Raw genomic sequence first — 23,720 nt, 5'->3', positions numbered from 1 at the left:
ATTTTTAATAATTTCAAATTAGCCTTTCTACAAGTGCCATGTTGTGTGGCAAATAAATAAAACAATGAATCCATATGATATATATCATATGATTTAAGCTCTATTAAAGTAAATTGATAAGTAATACAATATAGCCTATGTTTTACATTGTTTAATCACTTGAGTTAAGGTATTTCAGCCTAATAGGCCTACTGCATAAATGGAATAGGCACAGGTCTACATTGCATTAGAGACGTGTTCTTGTTTCCTTTGCAGAGTGAGAGCCGATAGATAAATAAATGAGCTACAAAAAAGGCTTGAAACTGAATTGTTATCAAAAGTATATAATCCACATCTAGGCTCAATTAGTTCCCCTTCCTCTGCTGTTTCCAAGTCCATGAGGAGTAACTTTTGGTTAGGGCTACTACAGGTAGGCCCATTGTAATTCCAGATGTCCATATGGGAAGCAAATATTGAGAATATACCATAGCCTTAATCAGTTTTGAAAATATATGCTCAACTTACAAGAAACTACATATCCAGAAGTGTCGCCTTTGTGATGATTCCCAGTTTTGAAATGTGCCCCAAGATCCAATGTTTCTGGACTTCTCTGCTACATTATGTCTGAGATTGTGAATACTCAGATTGGAAAAGAGCCTCTACTATCATTCTTGGCATATACTGTATATCCGAGGCATCTGGAGAGGAAAAAATCACACCAATGCTTTCTCTGTTACTGCCCTATAACAGAGAAGAAATTAATACTAATGGGAAGAGCGCAGTAGCCCCCATGTATACTGCCGAGATGTGGCTAGATGATCTGACTAATACACTCGACTTGGAGAGGATAAGATACAACCTAAAAGATACAATTCAATAAGACTTGGATGCCTCTATCATACCTTGCAACTGAGAGAAGAAGGAACGGCACATACTTTAGACAAAGTAATTGAAACAAACTGAGGAGGGGAAGGTGATGGGAAAGGCTATTTTTTATACTTGCATACTGTTTTTTTCTTTCATTTTCAATTTATTGTACTCGTTATACAACGTTTAATGTATTTTTTAATTCCATTATATAAAGCCTAAACATAATTTGGTTATTGGATATAAGCTTCAAGCCTATATCAGTATTTGATTTCTATCTGCATTAATATAGGCTGAACACATTTTTTAAATGACATAACAAAACTTGAATGAACACCTGAAATTAGTGCAAATCATATTTTGTCAATAAAAGATAGCCTGCTTGAGAAAATAAAGCGGTGCTAACTTTGAAATACAAACGGCAAAAAACCATGTCTAGGATAAGCCCTGTTATATAAATAGGCAAACAAACATTACAATATAAAAATGTGTAGGTCTACATATATGCAACAGTAGGCATAACGTTTGATGTGTAGTTAAAATTTGAGGAGTATAGGATTTGTCATGATCTCATAATTTTAAACATATCTAAGGTAAATGCAGAAAATTACTGGTTTTTAAATTATTGTTTATAATTTAAGAGCAACTCCTGCACATTATCTTCATTTCACAAAAACTTGGCCACGAGAATTTAGAGACAGTGCTATCTTTCTCTTTTGGTAAAAATATGACAGGAGATGTTTTAATTTTTGTATTTTCTCATACCCTACCATTGATTGAAATTGTAAAGTTTTTAAACATGAGGTTTCAAAAAGTACCAAAGTAGGCTATCGAACATTTTTGACATCACTAGTTAAAAAGCAGATGTAGAGTGAGGTGCATTTTATTTTGTGATGTGACCCCTGCACACAGGCTTTGTGACCTGACTGATCTGTAGACTACAATTACCTACTGCAATTGTACTTTATAACGACTCCCCTTTAAGTAAGGACAGAAGACATTTCAACTTTGAAACTTTAGCCTGAGCTGCATATATCTATCAAACTGTATATTTGCACACTTGACTGCTTTTTTATAATACCTCTTTATTTATTTATCTATCTATGCACTGGCAGAGCTAGTATTCTGTACTGTCTATGAGTAACAGCTACTTATGCACATGGACCATCCATACCACTTTTTTTTTATCCTGGCTGTGTATTGTGGGCTCATGTTTTTTGTATGGGTGGGATATGTATGTATATATGTGTTGTGTTGTGTGTTTGTATGCTGGCTGCTGAACACCTACATTTCCCTGCTGGGATGAATAAAGTACATCTTATATTATCTTTATCTTACTAAGGATTTAACAGATAGGCCTACATAATGTAGATTTGTTTTAGTGAATGAGTCGCGGCCTGCTCAGTTTTAACTCTTCCAATGTGATTTAACAGATATGTAGATGTGTTGTATTGTGAAGGAGTCGCAGTCTGCCGGGTTAATCCTCACAGCAGCAGCAGACCCATATTCCATGCGCGGTGTATGCTGGGACACACAGCAGTTTCAAGATGGCGGCGAGCAGGAGGCTGGCCAAGGTAAATCTCCCGAACCCGTTATTTTTTCAGTATCTGTATTATTTTTCCGTAGTATGAAGCATTAGCGGCGAGTGGACGCGTTCAGACTTGTCATAAGTTGTTATGCGATGATGTTGTTGTGTGTAGAGTCATCCAATCCCGGTTTTTATCGGTAAACTTAATAAAAACGAGAGGTCACTACTTACCGAATATTACCGTTAGGCAGCGGAGCACCGGCAACACAGGCCGGAGAGTCCACATCCAGCCGTGTGAACACCACCACACTACCTCTGCTTCATTTAACCACTCATTACGACGTCGATGTTTTACTGTGTTGTATCACCGGGAGAGTTTATTTAGATTAAAACAACAGAAGACCGTCAGATCTTAAACGGCGTCTGCTAATCAGCTAACAGCTAGCCTCAGACGGTAGCGGCGGATGCTAGCTGTTAGCCTCTGAGCGTCAGGTGAGCTCACAGTCCGGAAGCTTTTATTGATAAGAGGGTGCAGGTGAAGCTAGTATGCACACACCGGTAATACATTTGATTGTCTGTCACTTGGAAAAACACCACATTACACCCGCCTTCATGTCTGTGCCGTTATCAGTGAGTTAAGTGGAGGTGACACATTACGCATGCTCCGTGTGATCTGTTAGCATGTGATTAAAGTTTGGATTTGTGCCTCTCCCCTGTCAACTCATTCAAACCAGGTTGTCACGGTAACATCATTATAAACGTAAGACACCATCATTTTTAAAGTAAAACGATGAAGATACCTGTTTCATACCGCCACAACACAAACAGCAGTCTTATACACTGAATATTGCGTAATTCATTGTTTGCAATGATCGAAAATGAAACTGTCTACATGGTACAAATACGTAGGCCACGTTTTTTCTATGCAAGATCTGTAGTTTTATTTCAAATATCTGTAGTTTTTAAAGAGAATGGCAGCTTGTGGCTTTACTTTACAATAAATACCAAGAGTGTAATCTTATTACTTGGTATATCCAACACCACATTAGACTTCTGTATATTTGTGTGGTTTGATAATCAGTTTTGTTTTTTTAAAAGGAGTCTAATCCTTGGTAGTGTGTCACAATTATGGGCAGACACTAGTTACTATCATCAAAAAGTAACTGAGTTACTGTATTATACAATTAACTTGGTAAAGTAACTTTTCTACTTAATTATTTAATGTTCATATTAATGTTCATATTATTTAGTGTGGCACTGTGAGAGGAAATGACTCACATTCATATAACATTGTCAATCTGTAGGTATTTTTTGCTAATTAGTTCACTGGAGGCAACCGACTGAACAGTTGTCGACAACATGTCTGTTGTAGTCGCGGCTTACAGATCACTAAATCTAAAAAAATAAATTAAAAAAATTGAATTTCCCTCGGGATCAATAAAGTATCTATCTATCCATCTATCGATCCTCAAAAAAACTGCTCCTGAGGTAATACGTAAAAAACAACAACGTGGAAGTAGTGGACGAAGCAACAGATTCCGCTACACGAGGCTTTAATGTGAATATTTGCCTTTATGCTATGTGTAGTTCAACAGAATCCCAATCTTAACAAAAGAGTGGAGAAAAACGTACTGACAAATAGAATACGTAATGCAGCCTCTTAATTACGTACACCTTGTAGCAGTAGATACTAGGTGTCTGGCAGGAGAAACTCCAGCTGAAGTCCGAGGGGAAATTTCAGCTGTTTGCGTTCACACATACAGCTCCTCCTGGAAATATCAGGAGTTTTTCAGGAGTTTTTTAGACTATCATTAGATTTTTACTTGTATTGCTTTCAAAGTTTAAAATTCTGGTATTACAACGCTAGAAAACATCAGACTACTTTGGAAACATCAAAATACACAAGATGTGGGATGTGGTGTTGGATATACTAGGTCATAAATGTGTTTAGTATTTTTTTAATAAAGTAAAGCCACAAATGAAAGTAAAAGTCATGACAAGTTTCCCTGCCGTTTACCCATAAAAAAGTTATTTGTTATTGATTAACTAGCAAAGGTTAACTGTAAAAAATTAATGCATTCATTCTGAAGAGCCAGAAGGTGCAACAAATTTATGAATTGTATTTTGTAATTCAGCTTTACATGACAAAGCAAAAATGAGCCTAGGGCATTTTATACGATGGCTGAGTTTACATGCCGTTAGTTTGCCGACTATGAACGACTTATTTAGGTGTTCTTTTCCGATTATGAGATGTCCGTTATGGTCCAATTTTGGTCTGATATAGGTCGGACTAAGATGTTTACATGCATTTTAAAAGTCCAAACAGTGTCTGATACGATCAGAAATTAGAATATCTAGCGCCATGTAACCCTAATGAGAGAGACTTTTTATTGCAGCAAGTTTTACCTGAAGAAACAACAGAACCAGAAAACAGACCAGAAGAAGTTAGACCAAAGCCTGGGTTAACCTTTGTCTTGTTAAACATCACTGTGTCGCAGAATAAATGGAGACTATTGTTCACAACATTACTTAATGACCAAATAATCAAATAAGAGACTCAGCTCATCAAGTTAAAGCAGGGTACATTTGCTTTATGGGAATTATCAGTCCATAATATTAGAATATTAAAGGAAAATATAATGTATGGTTTCCATTACCAGAATTGTTATGGACTAATGAGAAGTAGAACATAATGCTGGTATCACAGTGTTGTTTGTTATAGAAATAACGTAGTATTGATAATAATTAAGTTTATTTATACATTACTAACATGCATGTGGCCTAACAATAATATACCCAGTAATGTAGTAATTAAACAATAAGACATAACCAACTAAAGAGGAAACGATTAAAGCAAAAGTTGAAGACCAGAGGAATGAGTTATTGCAAAATAGTTATAATAATTATAAGTAAATAAAGCACCATGGGTAAAACATTGAAACTACAAGAAGACCTTTCGATATTAAATATGTCTTCAGAATAGGGCTGAACGATATCTGAAAAAGCTGACATTAAGATCTATTGTCATTCTGACATATATATATATACACACACGCACACACACATAACCATATATATGCAGGCAGACAGTTCCTTTTATGTACATCAATTAAAAATTCCATTAAAAAAAAAGATACTTTTTGATTTAAAATGTAAACACACTTTGATCACCATCTGGGTCCAGCCCTCTGACAGCAGCTCTCACACACACACACACACACACACTCACACACACACACACACACACACACACACACACACACACACACACACAGTAGGTGGAGGAACGATGGTGAGGGTAACATGTTTCTTAATTAACTTCACAAAAAAAACATGTGGCTTGTCACAGACAAAATACTTAAATATACTAAAAATACAAATATTTGAAAAGAAATACCATTTCTTACTATGTTCAAAGTTATGTTTAGTCTACATGAGCAGCCCCATGATTGTAACTTCTAATTAAACCAAAGCTCACTGTGTTGAGCTGCCTGTGACTCACATAAAACATCACTGCGTGTGCTGCAACTGTAGCCACTACAAGGGAGCAATCAGCGGACCATCTGCCCTGTAACAGTCCTTATATGCGACCACAGTATTAACGAGAACTGGGACGAGTTGCTACTGAAAATGGGAATACACTTGTTTCAGATCTGTGATTGACCTTTTGTCTTCAGCGTCATGCCAATGTATCTGTGGTGGCAGCGGCGTGGCCTGTGGCCTGTACATTTTAACATGCAGGGGACACACAGACTTTTCATGCGTAGAGGTCAGTTCTTTGACTACTGATGGTGATGTCATACAGACCTTTCTTGTATTCATGGAATTAGAAAACTGCCTATTTTGATTTTATTAAACAGAAATTTGGCCGCACGAGTCGGATGACCTGTTACAAGTCACAAGACTGACATTGCATGTCCTGCGATGTGACTATTGCCCATGCACACATTGCAATGATAACATTGTTCAGCCCTTCTTCAGGCAGGTCGTTCTACAATGGAGGAACCGAAGCAGCAAACGCTCGGTCACCTTTCATTTTTAGAGATTGAGGTGGGAATGGTGAGGATGTTCCTGTCTGAGGACCTCAGGCTGTGCACAGGTTGGTAAGGGACAGCCATTCAGATCAGGGACCAGGCCATGAAGATACTGAACCCTAACCATGAAATAAATCCTTAAAGAATAGGGAAGTCATTTTCTTCACTGCTCTGAATCAGTCATTCCTGTTTAGACTGCTGTTTGTGGTGCAGTAAAGAAGAATTAGTTTCTAGTGAATCAAGTACAAACTAATAAGTTAACTGTATGAGGTCAATGCTTAGACTGGTGTACTCACTAATAACCAATCCTGGTTTTTAGAAGGCATCAGAAGGGGCAGGTCACCACTCCTAATAAATGGCAGTACTGTGTAATATACTCTGTCTAACACTCTATATAAAGCTCTGTGTAACACACTCTGAAACACTGTGTAACACCCCTTATCTGCTTGTTCTCTAAGGAACTTGATGAGATTCGCAGGTCTGGAATGAAAAACTTCAGAAACATTCAAGTGGAGGAATCAAACCTATTGTCATGGCAAGGGCTCATTGTTCCTGTAAGTATCCTGTGTGGTGTGTGTGTGTGTGCGCATGTCTGACTCCTCTGACATGTACCTGTCCTGAGCTTCCTTCACTAACCATGTACCTGTTCTCTCCCTCAGGACAATCCTCCTTATGACAAAGGTGCGTTCAAGATCGAAATCATTTTCCCCACCGAGTACCCCTTCAAGCCCCCCAAGATCACATTCAAGACAAAGATCTATCACCCAAACATCGACGAGAAGGGCCAGGTGTGTCTGCCTGTGATCAGCGCAGAGAACTGGAAGCCTGCCACCAAAACTGACCAAGGTGTGTGTGTTTGTGTTACACAGGAACAATAATTTCAAAATGAACGAACTTGTGAATCTTAAAAATGTAATCTAGACAGTGGTCTGTAAATCTTGATGGAGGGTAATGAGTGTGGACACAGACAGTGTTTGTAGTTTCACTTTCTAACTCTACAGATGAAGCACTGTTTAATACACAAAAGTAGGGTTGTCATGATACACAGAATTCTGAACTTTGGATTAAGATTCTAGTCAAAATCTAACAATATCAATACCTGTTCGGAAACCAGGGAGAGAATAGTCCTAGGCACCCAGTATTTGTTTTTTTTACCCTTTATCGTACAATATTCAGATACATAAATGTACAAACAAAAAGAACAAACCAATGTGACAGGGACACCCATATTACGCTGTCCCAGAATCAGTAGGAAAGCACAAACTTTGACTGTGTCTTCTGCTGCTCTGTGCCTGCATACACAAACTAACTGTGTCTCTCTCCCCCCCCCCCCCCCCCCCCCCCCCTTCTCTCTCTGTCTCTCTCTTTATGGTGCAGTTATTCAGTCCCTCATCGCGCTGGTGAATGACCCCCAGCCAGAGCACCCCCTGCGGGCAGACCTAGCAGAAGAATACTCAAAGGACCGTAAAAAATTCTTGAAGAACGCTGAAGAGTTTACAAAGAAACATGGTGAAAAGCGGCCAATGGACTGATCACCTGACGAGCGTGTAGCCCTCTCTCTGTCTCTCTCTCCTCCTCTCCTCCTCTTCTCCTATCTCACCCCCCCCCCCCCCCCAACAATTACCCATAATCCTTTAGCTCCCCCGCATCACCTGCCTCACTCATTCTCCTCCCCTACACCAGTCCCCCCCCAGCAGCCCCAGAGCCCCCCAGCTGAAGCCAGGCAGCAGCAGCAGCCTCAGCCCCCACCCAGGACTCTCTGTGGATCAGACGGCTTCCTCCCTTCCTCTCTTCTCCTCCTCCTCCTCCTCCTCTCGGCCACCCCTCCTCCCCAAGCCCTGATCATTTCTAACTTTCTACTCTTTTCTTAATGTGAAAATGGAAAAAGCAAAGTTAAGGGAAGCTGATGCTCAGATGAAGAGTTAGATTGAAATACTCAGTCATGTGTTAATTTTCTGTTCCCTCCATATAAACAGCTCCTGTGTTCAATAGATCTCATATAGACATGATTGATTGACTGGTTGGTTGATTTTTAGCAGGAGAAGTGATCGATTCTTTTCTTTTCACACATCATCAGTAATATTTAAAAAAAACACCCAACAGGAGCTCCGACCACTTCTACACCGGCAATGTGGGATTCACAACCACCACCCCCCACACATCCCCCCCACACATCCCCCCACAGCACGCACACACACACACACACACACAAGCCAGCCAAACATGGATAAATTGAATTGTTGTTGCTGAAAGTACTGCAGAAGAAGTAAACATTAGTCTCCAAACACTCCAAACATGTGGTCCTCCTCTTCAGCGGCATACACACACACACAAACACACACTCGGTCTGTCCCCTTATGATCTTCACACACTCACACACACCAGCTGCATGACTAAAGCCTCCTGTCATTTCCTTTCCTCATCACGATCATTTCTCCACTTTGAATAGTTTGATTGGCACTTGATGTAGAGACGATGATGATGATGATGAAGAAGAATAAGCTGTGGAGTTAATTAGACGTCCCCCAGTAGAAGCACCTAAAACAGAATCAGAGCCCTTCACCACACTGAGACAGAGTCCAGCAGCTCAGCAACTGTCGGCTGCCCAGCTGAGAGGGACCGAGCCCCGTCAGGAGGAGGAGGAGGAGGAGCAGCCCTGGGCACGATGAAGCTCAGCTCCTGGAGGCGGTCCGGGGAAAAAAGCACCTTGAATGGCAGCTGGGAGAGGGCAGGCTTTCCGGGGTCGTGTCAGGACACGGGAAGGGACTTCAGTGGCCAAAAACAACCACCATGTAACCGCTGTTTGATCTGCTCCCAATATTGTTTCATAATAAAGATGGCTGACCATTTGGCCTCACTGTTTGCCTGCTGTCACCTGGATGTGTCACACCTGTGCTGCTCAACATGAGTTCATAGAAATACACTCAATCGTACAGTTTCATTAACGATCAGACCTTATAAAGCTGCTCATTCTCCTTCTCTGCAGCTCACTGTGTGCATAGTGTCTGACAGAAATCAGTTAATTTATTTAATTGCATATCTCTTAAATCCTCACATAAAATATCAGTGGATGCTTCCCGTAAAGAGAAGGTCTAAAACATACTCTGTTCTATTACCAACATAAATCCACCACGAGACAGAAAAAGTTCCTAAACTAGCAGAAACCTCAAACAGAACCAGACTCACTGAACAGAGAGAGATGGATCAGGTCGAGGTATGCAGCTGAAAGCTCTGAAAATCTAAATGAACCTTGACCTGTTTGGTAACTAGGGTTGTCATGAAATTAGAATTCAAACTTTGATATGATTCTATTAAAAATCAAATGATACCTGTTTGATTACAGGGCAACAACAATAGGATAGTTATGTATTGTTTTTGATTATCAAAAATTGCTGAATGTCCTGCAAACGTCCTTAATCTGTGGTTTTCAGCTGGTTTAGCCTCAGGACCCACCACCAACGCCTCCATAAAAAAGAGCAACCCAAATTTCTGACATTTTTTAACCAGTCAGATTAATTCAATGAAAGATGGTGTCATTTCAACCTCAGCCGTGTAAAAGCATATGTCAGAATAAAAATACAGATCAAGAAGATATTTAAAAAGCTTAATTGGACTTTTTGATGGCGTTTTCTTACCAGGCCCTCATTTACGACCCACTAAGTACAGCTCAGCGACCTACTTGTGGGCCCCGACCCACCAATTGAGAACCACCGGTCTCAATAGTACAAATTTTTTGGCAATGTAACGGTACAGAAACATTGCCAACAACTTTGTACAATTTCAGCGCATGTGTGCAACTTCACCGCTGCATCATGGGAACCTGTGGGTGCAGAAAACTCTTCAAACTTCATGGAGCTTCCACTGTATCCAGAAGTTTATGATAAAGGACTTTCATTTGTGTGTGTGGCCTTTGTTTGCAGTCCAGAACACTTCTTATAAATCCTGGTCCTGGACCTCCAGATTCTGTTTCTTTTGCATAAATAATCGGTTAATAAATATTAGTTGTGTTCCATGAAAACCACACAGAGGTATGAAAAGCGTGTGGCGGTGAAAATACTCCATGATGTTTAGGTCTCAGTTCATTCATGTTTTCATCACATCACAGCAGATGGATTTCATGTTAAACAGTAAATGGACTTCTGCTTGTTCTAGTCTTCTGACTACTCAAAGCACTTTTACACCGCAGATAAAAAAAAACAAATCACACACTGATGGCAGAGGCTGTTATGTAAAGTGACCATCAGAAGTAACTAATCCCGTTCATACACCACCAAAGCATTTTGGGGTTAAGTGCCTAATCTGGCAACCCTGCAGACCACAGCAATGGTTTGTGACTCGAGCAGCGTTAATCCCGCCCACTGAGTTTGATAGGAGAGGGTGACAGATAAAATTATTTCATGATGCACTGCTGGAGCAGGAAACATGAAATAATTAAATAAATAGTGGAATAAATAGATGTGTTTTTACATAGAATGAATTAACATTTTAAATAATTATTTAAACATTTATTTAATTATTTATGTATGTCATATATTATTTATTTATTTATATATTAACAATTTTAAATAATGAATGACACATTTAAATAATTATTTAATAACACATGCATTTAATTAATTAAATAATTATATAAGTATTTATATATTTGTTGATTTATTTCTAATATTAAATAATTGATGACACATTTAATGATTTAATTAATTATATATTTATATATTTCATTTTGGCACTTTCAGTACTCCATACCAGCCGTTCAGTGATTTAGTTTAATTCTGATCCAGTAAAATACAACAGAGATGTTCAGTGTGCTGGACTGTTCAGAGATAAGTTTACTTATATGTTCTAAGGAAGTCATCATTTTCCATACTTTTGATACCATGTTTGAAATCAATACAATCTCAGTTATTTAATAATTGATGGCGTTATTAAATAGACAGGTGTGTAGGACAGGAAGGAATTCCTTACAATTAAAAAGAAACTCCTGCACAGTGACTAAACTGAACAATTTTTAAATGCAATTCAGACAGGTATCGGTCGCATTTAATTTCTATTAAAGTTATTTTTGGTGCCTTTTTGCTTGTATTAGAGAGGGCAGCTGAAGAAAGACAGGTAATGTTGGAAGTAAAGAGTGGGGGTTGACATACAGCAAAGGGCCGAGGAGGATTTGAACCTACGACTGCTGCGATGAGGACTATAGCCTCCATATGTGGAGCAGGCAACATAGACGCTAGGCTATCCAGCGCCCCTTCAGAGCATTTCATTTGTAACTAGAATAATATTAAAGTTTAAATTCTGATATTGTGACAACACTAAAATACTTTCAAATGACTCATCAGAGGTGATGACAGTGATTTAGCTCCAAATAAAAAGTTGGGAATCGCTGTGTAGTGATATTAAACACACAAACCTGTTTTATTTCTTAAAGTAACAGAAACACGAGACAGTTATTCAACATCTTTTATTAATGTTCTGATCATTGTTTCAGTTTTAATAGAACTATGCATAAAAAGTGTCAACAGATACTTCTATAGAAATATAAGAGCAGTTATAAATATTACAAACAAACATCCTGCAAGTTAAACACATTCACCTTCTGACAAACGCATGGAGGCTGATCAATGTTCTCCACACACCTGAGACAATAACCACCTATCATTAAATCACAGAGTCAAGGCTTCCCTCAGCTGTGATTACAACACACTTCCTGTTACACCTGTCTGCTCCCATTGTTTTCAACTCCTCTGTTGAGTGACAGACAACACACAAGGACACAACCTTGATTGTGGACCGTGAGAAACTTCACTCTGACATTAAGATCTGATGATTACTGAGAGGAAAATGTAACTTGATTACACCCTGAGTCTAAATTAAGTTAGGTAAAGGTAAACGTTTGACGCACAATGATTCATCTGAGGTGTGAGAACTCTGTGATGTCACAGGTTGAAACGTAGCAGCAGTTTATCCACATCAAACACGTTATGAGCTCAAACTGAAGGAGAGCACAGTTCAAATATTATAAAAATAGATGTGCAGGGTTGAATATGTTAACGTCACCGTACAGTCTAACCTCTGGATCATTACAGGACACTGAGCGGACCACTGGACTGCAGGAAGGAGTGCAATGTCAGTCTGTGTCCACTATGTGGTGCTAGAAGAAACAATAGCACACACTGGACATTGTGCATTATGTCAATGCTTACTTCTTAAAACCAGGAGGTGGCGCTACAATTGACATGTAGAGTCAACAATCCAAAACTTTATCAAACAGGACGTTTGAGGTAGATTGGACATTTTCTTTTTCGAGATAAAACCGCCTCCTGTTTCACGGTGAAGGAGAAATTCACTATGGCCGTGCTGTTCAACAAAAATAAAAACAAACCTTTAAATAAATATTTAACGACCTGACAGCTCACTGAACAAGCTTCAGGTGAATCAGATGAAATCTGTGAGGAGTTCATTTAAGCGCAGCTCCTTTACATACAAAAATAAGCCTAAAACACCCACAGGACTTTTAAAATGTTTGATTCCTCCTTCTCAGTTCTGTGTGAGTCCGACGTGTTTATTTGTAGGTAAAGACATGATACACACGCTCCCACACTCTGTACATTAAGGTAAACTGGACTGTGGAGGATGCTCTGTGTAACATTGGGTGTCATAGAGCTTTTTAAACATGTGAAAATACCTTAAATACTGTTTTTCAAAATCTTCTAAAAGCTGTGCAAAGTACTTTTTGTGTTTTTAAAAGATACCATCTCCATCACCTAAATGATCGATAGTATCAAAATGTACTGAAGCTTAAAAAATCCAGATCTTCAGTCATATTTTAAATGAAAAGAGAGTGAAGTTTAAAATTCTGGTATCGGGATAACCCTGGTGCAAAGTTTAGACTATTTGAGCAACGTTAGCTCCTCCGAGATGAGATTCTCTTTGACGTGTAAAAACTATCTCTCATGTTTATAAAGACAGCCGGTTCAAAGAGGAGAGCTGCCTTATAAACTGAGATTGATCAACATCAGACACTCTGGGTCAGAGACGGGCAACTTTGATTCCAAAGAGAGCCACGTTCATTTGAACCTGACAGCTGGATGGTCAAACTGGAAGAAATATATGACACTATATCAGACTATTACAGTGACTTATAATTAAACTAAAGAAACACATATATAGCCTTTACCAACATTTACATTTTTAAACTCAAATGGAAAAGGTGACGCTCAATTTAATGAGCTCAACACAGTGCGATGTGCTATCTGTGCTATGGACAGAGTGTTTACTGATTATTAGGTACAACTCTATTTTCTTCCAATAAATTTAGTAATGCTTCCTAAAAAGATTTACAGAAACAATAAGAGCTAATGATCCTAACCCTAAACCCCTAATCTTTTCAATTCTTGCAACAAAAAAAAAAAAAAAAAAAAAAAATCCACAAATGAAAATGATGAACCTTTAAGGGTTAATTTGATTTGTTGTTGTGTAGGGATTTGGTCTTTGTGCATGGTGACTTTTTAGCAACTAAAGTTGAAATCCAAATGGCAGAATGCAGCATTTTTTCTTCGTAATTATAACTGATCTACATTTGAAATTGACCGACAGGCTGTTTTGAGTGGGGGGGGGGGGGGTTGCCAGTCTTGATGACAATTTAATTACTGTAATGCTGTCAAAATGTTCTACACCTTTTCATACCACATGTTTTAAAAAGATACAAACTCTGTTATTTTAATAATTGATAGTATCAAAAAGCGCTGAAGCTTTAAAACATAAAACCGTCTGTTTAATACGAGGTGTGTAGGAGAGGAATGAATCAGAAGTTTAAGTCAAACTCCAGCACACTGTCCATATTGCACCGTACAGAAAACAGTGGGCAGGAGTTTGCCTGCAATTTATGCTCATTCAAACAGGAAATGACACAATACTGGGTGTCTAGGTCTCTATTTTTAAACTCAGGTCTACCTGAAATGTGCAATAACGAGCACACAGTGCTGCAAAATGTTTATCTGTATCTAAAATTGTATACGACAGAACTTTTTTTATGGCTTTCAAAAAGAACCAACCTCTCCACATTGATATCAAACTGTCACAGCAGAACATGATTCCCCAGCATGTGTAAATGTACTATGTAGTGCTTCTCCGTCTATACAGAGCTAAAGTCCTGAGGTCACGCTCTCTACTATCTCTCTCTAAAAGTTCCTTCATCTTATGTAGTATGAAATCATGTTCCTGTCTGTGATTAAATTATCAGTTTATAAAAATATTCAGTTTTAATCCAGTTTAACCAACGTGGCAGGTTTAGTATTTCTATAAAAGGATCAAATATGTTTGTTACAGTCATGTCTTTCACTCCACAGGCTACTGTCTGCTCAGTTAGTGACCTTTAACCTGAGCTGCCGGGGCAGATGAAAGCTATTGTTCATTAATTAACACAGGTTTAGAGTGTTTACTTGTTGTAAACTTCACTTGGTGTGTGTGTTGGTGTCAGAGGTCTTTAAAGGCACAAAGCTGCACCCTCTCCTGCCTGTACACTTCCAGCAGGGCGGGGTCTCTGAGCACACTCAGTTCGTGCTGTCTGTCAGCTGACCTGGAGAAGTCGTCGGGTCCCTCTCCACAACCCCCCTGCTGATGGAGACTGGGGTAACCCGGGTGGACCATGAGCTCTGCTGTGACCACGGGCTGATCGGAGTCCGACCCCCCGCCGGAGGAAGAGCCTGAGCGTCCTGCTGACAGCGCCAGATGGAGCGCCCTCTGCAGGTTAGACACAGACATGTTGTGGCCCATGGTGGTCAGTCCCAGGTACATATGGGGCCACCTGAGGACAACGAGAGGGTCAGACTGTGATTCATCCATCAGAGGAAGAGGGACTGCACACACACACTGATCTTATACACACACACACACACACACACACACAGATCTGACCTGATTCCGTAGCGTGTGAAGACGGGGATGGAGTCCAGAGCGTCTTGCTCTACCTGGTTGTAGAACCTGTGCAGGGGAGGGGGCAGCCAGGTGCAGCTGTGTAAACCCGCTTCAACTGGAACACGAGTGAACCTGATGCTGAGGTCAGAGAGCACCTGAGCAAACACCTCACGCACACCTGAAAGAGGTAACACTGCATCAGTTCACCGAACACAGCTGTCAGAATAAACAGTTTGTTTAGATTTTTAATTAACTCTGATGACGTGTTCAGCTTGTTGTGTCCTCTACAGCAGTGGCTGACGGTTACCTGGCAGGACGTGGACGTGTTGGTGTCCGTCCATGTGATGAGGCAGGTGACCTGTGAGCTCCATGAACAGCCTCACCTGAGCTCTGAGCTCCAGCTCCACCTGAGGAGCAAAAACACACCTGGGCCCAGATTCACAGAAATTCAGAGAATCCTCTCAGAGAACTCCTAACTTAGCTTTAAAGCATCAGAGCAGGGAGTCCTAGTTTAGGAGGGATGTATCAACATTGTCAGAGCTACTCTGAGCGAGGAAAGGACTCACACCTTTATCTTAATGAGGAGGTGTGGTCCACCCTGTTTCTAGGTATGACACATTTTTTTCAGAAGCTGCGATTGGTTGATCCAAAAACTAATCCGGTCCAGTCACAATGAAATGAACATCTCTGTTGAATAAATTGTGAGCCGTGTTTTAAAAGCATATAACCTACAAAATGTTTGAAGACATGCCCACCTGTGCAGCATCGTCTTCACATGCCGACAACTTTCATCAGCATGTGAAGGGCCTTTAATCAGGAGCCCTATTCAGACTGCCGTTTCAAGCAATGTTTACGCCTCTGTGACATTTTGCCTCCTATCTCAATGTCACGGAGGCGTCATGGGGGGGACGAAGTGAGCCCACCTCTGTACCGTCTTTGGAGGCAGTAACAGAGGCGTTACATACGCAAGATGGAATCAGCGAAGCCAGAGGGCGAGTGCAGCGCTGTGTGTGCATGTCTGACTGTGTGTCTATGTGGAGCCTTCCGCTGTGCCGTGCTTCCACAACGCAATGAATGTGAATTCACCTGGAGTTTAATCCACCTGTAGTTCATTACACCTGTAGTTCATTACACCTGGAGTTTAATCCACCTGGAGTTCATTACACTTGTAGATTATTAACGATACACCTGTAGATTTACACCAGCCAGCTGCTCATGAGAAAGCAACATATCCTCTGGATCAGAGGGTACCACAGAGATAAAATGGCGGTTTTCATCTCCCAGGTGTAGTCTTACCTGTTTCATGCTGAGCAGTCCTCTCTGCAGAGCCTGTCTGAAGCCCATCTTTCCATGGAAGAACCCTCGCTGGTTTACGAGTGTGGAGTCCGTCTGCAGACTCTCACACACGGGGACGCCCTCTGACAGGTTGGCATGGAGACCAATGGGGATGTTGTGTCTGACAGGGAGAGAGAGACTCTGTGATGTCATGTGGTGATGTCATTAACCACCTATAAGTAGACCTCAAACCTCAGTTTAACAAACAGTGATGATGTCTCAGACAAGGGGAAACAATTTGTCCAGCACACATTTTCTGCTGAACATCACACGTTTAACCCGGACAGGTGATGGCACTACCACCTGTTTTACAAACACTGATTTCTCAGAAATATGAAATCTCTTCAGTGCTCCATGTTTGTTGTTGGGTTGTCATATCAGAAACTTTGATATGATTCTAGTAAAATCTAATAATCTAATCTATATGGATGCCTGTCTGATACCACAGCAACAGAAATAGAAGTCTGTGAGCCCCATATCGGGTCATTTCTTGTTTTTAATGACCAAAAACTGTAGGCACACTCCAGCACAGTGTGTACATTTCACAAAAACATTGGCACTGTTTTTGTGAAATGCCCACAGTGTTCAGACAGTGTTGGTGCTAACAACAAGTAAGAAAGTATTGACAATTTTGACACCTGCTTTTGTTTGTTTTTGGTGCTGCTTTTTAAATGACTGAATGAAATGACTTTTGTAACACTTTCTGTTTAGTTTTGACGTTTTATTTCAGTTGTCGAGAGCTGCTGCACATTTTCAATGCTTTTTTCCTTTGATCGAGCATTAACGTTGTCCACACTATGATACTTTTCAATAGCACATTTTTTTTAAAATGGTAGAATATCTGTTATTTTAGGGATCGATTGCATCAAAATGTACAGACGCTTGAGTAAAACTCGAGATCTTCGGTCATATTTTCACAACAAGCAGCTTCGAGAGAAAGAGGGAGAGCAGCGACAGTCTGTTAAAATCTCTGGTGGACAATACTGAAGTTTCTCAAGTTATTTTGGCGTCTCATAAAGATGCAAAAGTGACGTTTATGTCTCTTACAAACGGAGAGCACACTGTCTAAAATGCACAAAAACACTGGCGACATTTTGGTTAACGACAAGCTGTCAATGTTTCTGTGCAAATTAAACTGTCTGCTATTTTTAGTAATTAAAAACAAGAAAATTATATTGGACGTCTTGGACTTATTTTGTTGTTACCATGGTATCAAACAGGTATCAATATGGTTTAATATTTACTAGCATCGTATCAAAGTTTAAAATTCTGGTATTATGACAAGCTTATTTAGCATACTAACAAAAGTACTTCCTGTAACATGACACTGTAGATTTAATGTGAAGAAGAGAGAATATTCCACAAAACTAACACACACACACACAGTGCATTCTGTAACATCTCCATTATCATTAACCTTTTAGCGAGATCAGCAGCATCCTTGGCGGCGGCAGCGTTGACCAGCAGGGAAACGTTGGACAGTCCTCCGGCCTGGAAACAATCCACGATGCCCTGGTTCCTCCTGGGACAGTAACCAAAGTCATCTCCCGTCACCACCAGCATCATCCTGCTCTGTGGCATCTTCTCTGCTCTCTGAGGAGGAGGGGGGGGAGGAGGAGGAGACATGTTAGCACCCTTCATGAGCACACCTGACCAGGTAAACCGGCTGATCCATTCATCTGATCACTGATGGGGTTCAATCCCCGCCTCCACCTGTCCAATGTGTCAGAGAGCCACTGAGCCAACCTCTGAAACACAGACAAGCTCCTGACTGAGTAAGGTTGTCAAAATGTTTTTGTACTTACAAAAACTGAGTTTCCTATAAAATAATATAATTTTGTTATAATGTCGTCAAACTTTCATCTTTCTCTCGATTAAGAAATATGACTGAAGACCTGAAATTTTTTTTCAGTTTCTGTTATTTTTTGATGATCTTGATCATATTGTTCAAAAACAGATCGTAAATCAAAGTATCAAAAATCTGACGACCCTAACCACTGAATTATTCCCATTTTGTCTCCAGTATAAAGAAAAGCCTGTATCTATAGGCTCTAATCAAAGTTTGGCCTTTTAGAAACATCATGTGGGTGTAAGAACCTGAAGGACCCAGTGAGCCCTGAAGGTATTTGTTGAGTTACTTATCAGTCATAGTTAAACACAGTGAACACCTTTAAGCCAAACAGAAACACCTCATCAACCAGGCAATATACGTCACACTGGAGGCTCATCCACAAGGGAGTTTTCAGACAGATAACTTTCTCAAGGGAAAGTAATTCACAGATCATTTTTTCATAGCTGTTGTCTCCATGGTGAATTTTACGAGCTTGAAATAAAATAGACTTTTAATTTGATAATTATTACACCAATCAGCGCTGTGTGTATAAGATCCCTGAGAGCTGCTTTTTGTATGTTGTGCAGACAGTGCTGACAGGACTGAACACCATGGTGACAGAGGGCCCTCTGCTGGACAAAACTCACAATGACACCAGTCTGAACCAGTCCAAGGATTGTTTTCTGTTTCTAGTTCTGTATAGAGATGCAATGATTGTAAAAACCAGCGCAGATACTGATACTGATGTCTAAAATAACAAATTAGCTTTAAGACAATTGCAATACAGACACATTTGGGATTTTTTCTTCTTAATTCTTCGTATCTGTTTTTTTTCTCTCTCAAATGAGCTGTGATTGAAATTTCACTGAACATGTCTTACAAACTGCATGTCTCTGATCTTCACAGAGACGCTGAGTCTCAAACCCTGACCACATTTCTACAACAGGTGACTTCTTCACACTCTGAATCAGCAGTTCAATAAACTAGCTTACCATCTTAAAATGTATACAACACAACAGACAGACATCGCCTACTGGCATCAGTGCCACATTATGGGCCAATGTTTGTCAACAAAGCCGATATGAGCCTATAGTATTTTTTTACCCATACATCAGTGCGTGCCTACTTCAAAAGTTTTGTATTGATTCTCATCATCAAACAAATGGCAAAAAGCCGCCCGCCTTGACAGAATGGAAACCCACTTTTTCAGAGGTTGCCATCATAATTGTGGAATTTCGACGGTGTGCAGGAGGTTACCTGCAATTGTTGAAAACTGAAAACGATAAATGACCCAATATTGGATGTCTAGGATTTCTTTTTTGGTTGCTCTGGTATCATGATGACCACACAGCAAACATGTAGCATGAAAGATATTTAACATTTATGAGACATCAGTTTATGTTGATGTTGTGTTACTTCTATCCTCCCTCCTGGTTAAGGTGTGTTGTTCAGTATTTTCTGCAGTTGTAAAAACATAAAATGAAGCCGTGTTGTCTGAAACCTCATCAATGTTTGATGCTAGTGGTTTGAGAAGGTTACAAAGGACTTTCTCTACTTATACAAGGTGGTTATCATGGTTTTAGAAGCTTGAAACTTGTCAGACATTAATTCTACACTTCGTGTTTACAGGGCAGGTTGCTGCAAACTAGTCATCAAAGTCTATCACAGCTGTAATATTTGGGTTTCAAAATGAGAGCAGAGATACAACTTTCAGCCAAACTAAACCAAGCAGACGGAAAATAAGAACAAACCTGAGAAAGATGGATAAAGTTCTGATCCAAGTGCAAACATGTAATGACTCCAGAGAGCTCAGTGAAACAGTAACATGAAACAGACCTGTAATAAATCTGTGTTTCACAGGAGCTGCTGCTGTGTGCTGCTGTGGAAAGGTTAGCGGTAATCTGCTCTGTATGCCATTATACACAGATAACATGGAGGATATAACATTAAAAACAGCTGCAGAGCTCAGAGGAGAATCAGCTCCTCGTCTCTGATTCAAACATTTGAAACCGGCTTCGTGTTTGGTTTATTCACCAGCCGGTTTACCGTCCTTTAACCCGCCACAGTCTCTGATCCGCAGTGACGCGCACAGCTCAGTCCCGCCGGTTTAAACCAACATAAAACACGTCAGATTTATCTTAATTGATCTCTATTTTACCCATTTTATCACACACTCCTGCCCAGGAAGTCCATAGCCTCACAGAGACGATGAGAGAAGCTCGACTTCCGACTAAAAACGACCGGAGTTTAATACGTTTTTACGAGCAGGCTGTATGAAACTACACGACGCCCCCTGCTGGAGGAACAGGGCGACTGCAGAAGAGATCAACCTCAACATCAGACGACCGCCCCCTTTCAAAGTTCATATCAGCAGGCTATACTCATAACGCCAATGAAGCTGGGTTTTTATATGAAAAATAAACGTAGGTTTAATCATATCTTGTAATTCAGTTATTTTAAAGAAAAAAACAGTTTCTCTCCTGCTCTTCTTTCAAATTCAGATCTTATGTTTAAATGTGTGTTCAAACTTCAGACGTTTGTGAAATGTGAAAATGTGTAATGACATTATTTTTTCTTTAATCTACTATTGTTAACATGAATATAATTCATCCTTAATCTTACTTGAAACATTTTTTCCCATTGGTTAGGCAATAACTAAGAACAGCTTTAACATTTGCGCTAATTAATCCTAATTGTATTCACACTTGGAATATATCCTTTATTCTCAAACTTTGACAATAGCCTACAGTAAACTTTAGAAAGTCTAATGAAGAGAAGTGTTTTTTAGCTCTTATTGTGAAAATATCATAACGGAATCTGAGGGGGTGGGGTGGGTGGGGGGGGGTTTCTACACGTCATCCTCCTTCAGAAGAATTTGATCCTTACAGGACACCGTAGTGACAAATCCGCCGGCTCGGACCACAGACTGTAAAACTGTATAGCGGAACATTTAATTTAATTATTAACATATCATAACAACCCATCTCGCCGCCGGACACACACCGTAGGCCTACTCACCGTTAGTTTACCGTAAGAACCGTTTTGTTGAACGTACCTGCGCTGACAGCCTCTGTGAACACCGCACCTGTACTGACGTATGGTACTGACAGAGTGTATCTTACAGGTGGCTGCAGCCCAGCCAGGTGTGCTCACGTAATGGAAACACAGTTTAAACAGGATCCAGGACCTGAAGCCAGAATTCAGTTCGTTACCAAATACACCTGTTAGTGTTTGTAGGTGATACATAAAACCTTTTATCAAAACGTGTCGCAAACTTTATACAGAAAACTCTTTTGAGAATATTTTATCCTGTTCCATGTAAAGAGAAAAAACTTAATTCAAACTTTATTATTCTATAGATTTTTTTCCTTAGGCCTACCTGTAAAAACGGATATTTTGTTGTCACCTTACTTCTGTATTTTCTTGGTTTTATATTGTAGTAGGCTATGGTTACATATAGTTGATTATTTAAAATCAATATTGTTTATGTGAAAAAATGAAAAAGCTTACAGCACCTGGTATTCCCAGGCGGTCTCCCATCCAAGTACTAACCAGGCCCGACCCTGCTTAGCTTCCGAGATCGGACGAGATCGGGCGTGTTCAGGGTGGTATGGCCGTAAGCGATTACTGTGTGTAGAAACGGTGTTTTTAAAGATGTGTTCCTCACATTCTTCAATCAGGACCTGAAGTCCTGCCCACTGTCTACATTTCACAAATAGACATGTTTTTTGTTTAATTTAGGAGTTTGTCTGCATTTTCTTGTGATTATAAATCACCCAAATATTTAATGCCTATAGGAGTTTTAAATTCAGGTCAGCCTATCATCCCCTTGTGCTGATATATTCGTCACAATAAAATGTAAAAGAAAAACGTGTTTCTGATGGAAATGTGTCCTAAACTTCTCACACACACACACACACACACACACACACACACACACACACACACACACACACACACACACACACACACACACACACACACACACACACACACACATTCTGTAAATCTTTGACATTGAAAATGTAAAGACCACTTTCCACCAGCGTGCTGTAAACGCCTCATCTGACATCGACCCCGAGGCAGAGCATTTACAGGCATTATAAATACATGTAGCCTAAAGAATGACTTACTCTTTATGCTGTTTATTTACTTTTGTCTCCTTCTTCAGTCATACATGTAGAGGCACAAATAGTCTAATAAATTCAGTCTGTTTTTACTAAAACAATTCACAGGAGCAAAAAATTAAAAAGATTCTGAATCAACCGCTTGAAGGCTGACTCCTGTTGATATTAATTAGCTTCAACATGGATTAAATCAGCTTTTCACAGTTTCACAGAACAGTCGAAAAACGAGGCAAAACTGGACCAGCATGAAAACTTACCTTTTCACTTGATGTGCTCCAGAGTCCCTGATCCCAAATTAATTTTAAATTAATCGTACAACAACCTGAGACTGAGTTATATGTATAGGCTACTTGTTTACTCCTTAATCAACCAAAAAGGGACCAAAAAGATAATAATGATCTGTTTTCAAACGAGATGACAATCCATCTGAGTTCTGAAAAAAACATGTATTTTTCACTCTGCCTGGTCTGAAGTCTGACCTCTCTGAAGGAGAAATGAAACAGTCAATGAAAAATCGTTTCAACAGAAGTTGACTCATGTGCGTGTCACCAGAAAGTCCTCTATTTGCATGTATTTAGCCATGACAACAGACCTTTAAATCACCTCCATCTGATACCCAAGTAACAGTATACAGCTCTGGACAAACTTTAAAGAGATAGATGTCATGACTTATGTTTTAAATTAACTTTTTAAAGTTTTGTGTTTGAGGAAAATGAATTATTTTGTTTTCGACTGTATGCAACTTAATCCATTCTTCCAAATAAAATATTCCCATTTATTTTGTTTTCAGAAAAGAAGACTGGATAAGTAAACAAAATAATACAGGATTTGTCAAATGGCGAATAATGCCACACACACTAGTTCATGTCCATTTTAAACACAGATTATTAATGTTTTAACTTAAGAAGTGAACTGAAATCTCTATTTGGTGAAAAACCGGCTGGTTCTGCCTCTCCACAGATCTTTCAAATGGCTTTGGATCAGGGGCGTCTGCAGGATTTCTGGGTCCCATGAAAAGATCTCACATTAGCCCCCTCCACCACAGCCTCAGTCAACTCTGAGATATTATTATAACCACACCTCCATCGCACGAAGGACTCATTAAA

The 23,720-nt window shown here is 39.7% G+C and overlaps 2 protein-coding genes and 1 non-coding gene across 4 annotated transcripts; 1 reads left to right on the top strand and 2 right to left on the bottom strand.

Moving 5' to 3' along the window:
• The first annotated feature begins 2,295 nt into the window (after window positions 1-2,295).
• ube2l3b (ubiquitin-conjugating enzyme E2L 3b) lies at window positions 2,296-9,270 on the top strand. Its single transcript, XM_020631083.3, has 4 exons — window positions 2,296-2,420; window positions 6,867-6,962; window positions 7,068-7,254; window positions 7,786-9,270. The coding sequence occupies exons 1-4, from the start codon at window positions 2,394-2,396 to the stop codon at window positions 7,938-7,940; spliced, it is 465 nt and encodes a 154-aa protein (XP_020486739.1). The 5' UTR covers window positions 2,296-2,393; the 3' UTR covers window positions 7,941-9,270.
• A 2,581-nt stretch (window positions 9,271-11,851) lies between these two features.
• ydjc (YdjC chitooligosaccharide deacetylase homolog) lies at window positions 11,852-20,798 on the bottom strand. 2 transcript variants are annotated; one of them, XM_020631153.3, is made up of 6 exons: window positions 20,646-20,798; window positions 18,074-18,249; window positions 16,618-16,777; window positions 15,629-15,728; window positions 15,322-15,499; window positions 11,852-15,211 (listed from the first exon to the last, which is right to left on the bottom strand). In XM_020631153.3, the coding sequence occupies exons 2-6, from the start codon at window positions 18,235-18,237 to the stop codon at window positions 14,881-14,883; spliced, it is 933 nt and encodes a 310-aa protein (XP_020486809.1). In that variant the 5' UTR covers window positions 18,238-18,249; window positions 20,646-20,798; the 3' UTR covers window positions 11,852-14,880. The 2 variants fall into 2 exon arrangements, with proteins under 2 accessions (XP_020486809.1, XP_020486810.1); XM_020631154.3 differs by lacking the exon at window positions 20,646-20,798 and adding an exon at window positions 20,239-20,619.
• A 1,192-nt stretch (window positions 20,799-21,990) lies between these two features.
• On the bottom strand, window positions 21,991-22,109 carry LOC114920187 (5S ribosomal RNA). The gene has a single exon (XR_003808488.1). It is a non-coding gene; the product is annotated as a 5S ribosomal RNA (ribosomal RNA).
• Window positions 22,110-23,720: the final 1,611 nt, after the last annotated feature.

The sequence above is a fragment of the Labrus bergylta genome, chromosome 2 (assembly GCF_963930695.1).
Source record: "Labrus bergylta chromosome 2, fLabBer1.1, whole genome shotgun sequence".
NCBI classification, from domain to species: domain Eukaryota; kingdom Metazoa; phylum Chordata; class Actinopteri; order Labriformes; family Labridae; genus Labrus; species Labrus bergylta.
The sequence above is the reverse complement of the archived record's forward strand: the minus strand, read 5'-3'. Positions and strand labels throughout refer to the sequence as shown.

Coding starts and splice junctions, on each gene's coding strand:
- ube2l3b (XM_020631083.3), top strand. CDS start 2,394: ATGGCGGCGAGCAGGAGGCTGGCCAAG. Junction 6,963..7,067: donor GGCAAGGGCTCATTGTTCCT/GTAAGTATCCTG, acceptor TCTCTCCCTCAG/GACAATCCTCCTTATGACAA. Junction 7,255..7,785: donor TGCCACCAAAACTGACCAAG/GTGTGTGTGTTT, acceptor TTTATGGTGCAG/TTATTCAGTCCCTCATCGCG.
- ydjc (XM_020631153.3), bottom strand. CDS start 18,237: ATGCCACAGAGCAGGATGATGCTGGTGGTGACGGGAGATGACTTTGGT. Junction 15,729..16,617: donor GACTGCTCAGCATGAAACAG/GTAAGACTACAC, acceptor TTTGCTCCTCAG/GTGGAGCTGGAGCTCAGAGC. Junction 15,500..15,628: donor ACACGTCCACGTCCTGCCAG/GTAACCGTCAGC, acceptor TACCTCTTTCAG/GTGTGCGTGAGGTGTTTGCT.